Genomic DNA, 3,191 nt, shown 5'->3' with positions numbered 1-3,191 from the left:
CCCGCCCCGCCACCCTGTAAGCACACTGTTGCATGTGACAGTTCACGTGCGGGAACGGCGCGTGCGTGCCCTCCGTGTGGGTGTGCGACGAGGACTCTGACTGCGGCGACGGGTCGGACGAGGGCGCGGCGTGCGCGGGCCGGCGCTGCGCGCGCGACGAGTTCCGCTGCACGTCGGGGCGCTGCGTGCCGCGCGAGTGGCTCTGCGACGCGGAGGTGAACTCGCATTCGACAGCCGGAGACAGGGCAATGCAAACACCAACACACAAAAAAATACTTACAACCATCTTTCAACTGGAAGCAATTAGGTTTCATAAAAAAATAAACCACTTTTTTAAAACCCACTATTTATATACAGAAACGATTTATTAAGGTCCTTTCCTTTCACCAAAGACTTCCTTACCGCTCTAAAGACTATATCTTCTTTTGTTAAAAATTCTATTTATTGCCGCTTATGAATCGTCGTGAGATTGCCGACTTTATGTTTGTTCATAAAATACTAAAAAATAATATTGACTCTCCGGAATTACTATGTAAATTCAACTTTAGTGTGATATTGACCCGTTTCCAACTAGTCCTCATCGAGGAGTTGCCTGAGCCGGGGCTTTTACATATAATTTGAACGGGGGTTGAATATAAAAAAAACTTATGTATTTATATTTCCTGAGCTGACTGACAAATTAGTTAAGCAAACGTTAAGTGTAGATTTGTAAATAACAATCCTGAGTACGGAGTAGTAAAGTGACGATTTCATGTTAAACAAATGCCGCACATACCCCATGTCGCATGCTCGCCTGTGGGCGGGGTGTGGGCGGGGTGCGCGCGGGGTGTGGGCGGGGTGTGGGCGTGGTGCTAGCGAGGTGCGGTGCGCAGGCGGACTGTCCGGGGCGCGAGGACGAGGCGGGGTGCGAGGCGCGCGCGGCGGCGCCCTGCGAGCCGACCTACTTCCGGTGCCCGGACGGGCGCTGCATCCCGGGCCGCTGGCGCTGCGACTTCGAGGACGACTGCGGCGACAACGCGGACGAGCTGGCCTGCACGCCGCGCAACTGCTCCGAGTCGGAGTTTAGGTACGGACGTTCTTTTACCCCGCACCTGGCAACAGACCCTCTATCTCGACGACTGATCCATTTGGCAAAGTGTTCGGAGGACGAGTGGGGCGGCGAGAAGGTTCAGTTGAGACGTGGAAGGTGTGCAGGTGCGCGAACGGCGAGTGCATCCGCGGTGCGCTGCGCTGCTCGGGCGCGGTGGAGTGCGCCGACGGGTCGGACGAGGCGGGCTGCGCGCCCGACTGCAGGCCGCACGCTCGCCCCTGCACGCACTCCCGCCAGTGCGTGCTCAGGTACGGCACACTAATACTCACTCGGCTATGGCGTATCTTATTAAAATTGGAGTGTCTCTCACTGGAATGTTTCACGGAAAATAGGTTATGTGGGCAGGAGTAACATAAGCTATATATTATTCCACGCATACGTAGTTTCCGGCGAATGGTACTTTCAAATACAATTGAATTGTTAGCGAATGGTGGTGCGACGGCGAGGTGGATTGCGGCGACGGGTCGGACGAGACGGATTGCGAGGTGGCCGGGGGCGGAGCTGCGGGCGGCAACGGGACGAGCGAGCAGGGCTCGGCGTGCGGGGCGCGGCTGCGGTGCGGGCGCGCCTGCCTGCCGGCCGCGTGGCGCTGCGACGGCCGCCGCGACTGCCCCGACGGTGCGGACGAGGAGCCGCACATGTGCGCGCACACCGCCTGCCACCCGCCCATGCTCCGGTACCGCTCGCGCACGGCGAAAATACTAACTTGTAAGGGCGGGGTCGGCGCAGACGCAGGTGTTAATGCGAGTGCGATGTGCAGGTGCAGCGACAACACGTGCATCCCGCAGAGCTTGGCGTGCGACGGCCGCGCCGACTGCCCGGACGCCGGCGATGAGAACCTGCAACTCTGTACGTACCCGCGCACGTCCCAGCTGCTGGTGTGTGAGGCACCATGACTGCTATATGTTGCGTGTGTGCTGCAGGTCGAGCGGCGGCTGGTGCGGCTGGTGCGGGGGGCGGGGCTGTGTGCGGCGAGGGAGAGGTGCAGTGCGCGGAGGGGCGGTGCGCTCCCTCCAGCGCCGCCTGCCTCGGTACTTTATATTTGTATTAATGTGTTGTGTTAGTTACAGTTACATATATATTAGTATTGTTGTGTGAATTGTGTTCCAGAGCAAGGCGCGTGCAGCTGGCGCTTGTGTCCGCAGCTCTGCCTGCCCAAACACGAGCACAACTACACCTGCAAGTGAGTACCACTGCACCTGGTGGTCAGCTCCGGCTGTATCGACATACTGAATGAACTGCTGTATGTGTGTACAGGTGCGCGGCGGGCTACAAGCAGCGCCAGCTCTCCGACGGAAGCCTCACATGTGAAGCCATCGGTCGGTACTATTCTTGGGCAAAATCCTATTATGTTCATATTAAATCATAAGTTTATATTTTTTACGACGTTAAGTTAAGGCCTAGTCCAAATGTACGTTAATAATACGTTTGTTGTGGGCGGCGTGCAGGTGAGAAGGCCAAGCTGGTGGTGGCGGTGAGCGGGGCGCTGCGCCTGTGGGACCTGCACAAGGCCGAGCACGACCCCGAGCCGCCGGAGGAACCCGACAGGTACAACAGAGGAACTCTTGTGAATGTTGGTGCTGGTGGTGCGGAGGGTGCATCATATGTGTGTGTTTGTGTGTGTTGCAGTGCGGAGATCAGCTGCGTGTCGGTGGCGCCGCTGAACGGCACGTGGTGGGCGTACTGGGGGGACGCGCGGGGCCGCGTGCGCCGCGCGCCCCTGCCGCCCCGCCCCGCGCCCGCACTCGCCGCCGAGACACTGGTGCCTACCCTCCTGCCATACGTGCATTCTATTTGTGTATCGAGTATTTTCACATTTATACGTTTACCGTTGAGTTTCAAGCTATAATTTTAAAAGTGCTAAAGCACGTAATTCTCGCCAAAGGATTCTAACTAATAATGTCTAAAAAAAAGTAAGGGTTATTTTGAATTCTTTCAACACGATAACAAAATCGAATCAGATGTGTGTCGGACCCGTCCTACACTACATTCAAATATATATGATGGATCAGATCGAGGAGAGCGGCGAGATCCGCGGCGTGGGCGTGGACTGGGTGTCGGGGCGCGTGTACTGGACGGCGGTGGAGGCGGGGCGCGGCGG

General features: G+C 57.3%; 2 protein-coding genes across 2 annotated transcripts in view; both read left to right on the top strand.

Annotated features, from left to right (window-relative positions):
• Positions 1-2,990, top strand: part of LOC106116124 (prolow-density lipoprotein receptor-related protein 1-like) — a 28,277-nt gene extending 25,287 nt beyond the window's left edge. Inside the window, 10 exon segments of the mRNA XM_013309864.1 lie at positions 42-362; positions 873-1,066; positions 1,195-1,338; positions 1,515-1,766; positions 1,851-1,939; positions 2,014-2,121; positions 2,201-2,273; positions 2,348-2,409; positions 2,539-2,638; positions 2,720-2,990. Coding sequence (XP_013165318.1) covers positions 42-362; positions 873-1,066; positions 1,195-1,338; positions 1,515-1,766; positions 1,851-1,939; positions 2,014-2,121; positions 2,201-2,273; positions 2,348-2,409; positions 2,539-2,638; positions 2,720-2,939 — 1,563 coding nt within the window. The 3' untranslated portion in view covers positions 2,940-2,990.
• A 103-nt stretch (positions 2,991-3,093) lies between these two features.
• Positions 3,094-3,191, top strand: part of LOC106116123 (neurogenic locus notch homolog protein 3-like) — a 3,344-nt gene continuing 3,246 nt past the window's right edge. Inside the window, exon 1 of the mRNA XM_013309863.1 lies at positions 3,094-3,158. Coding sequence (XP_013165317.1) covers positions 3,094-3,158 — 65 coding nt within the window. The remainder of the gene's footprint in view (positions 3,159-3,191) is intronic.

Source organism: Papilio xuthus, unplaced genomic scaffold (genome assembly GCF_000836235.2).
Source record: "Papilio xuthus unplaced genomic scaffold, Pxut_1.1 DF827756.1, whole genome shotgun sequence".
NCBI lineage: Eukaryota > Metazoa > Arthropoda > Insecta > Lepidoptera > Papilionidae > Papilio > Papilio xuthus.
The sequence above is the reverse complement of the archived record's forward strand: the minus strand, read 5'-3'. Positions and strand labels throughout refer to the sequence as shown.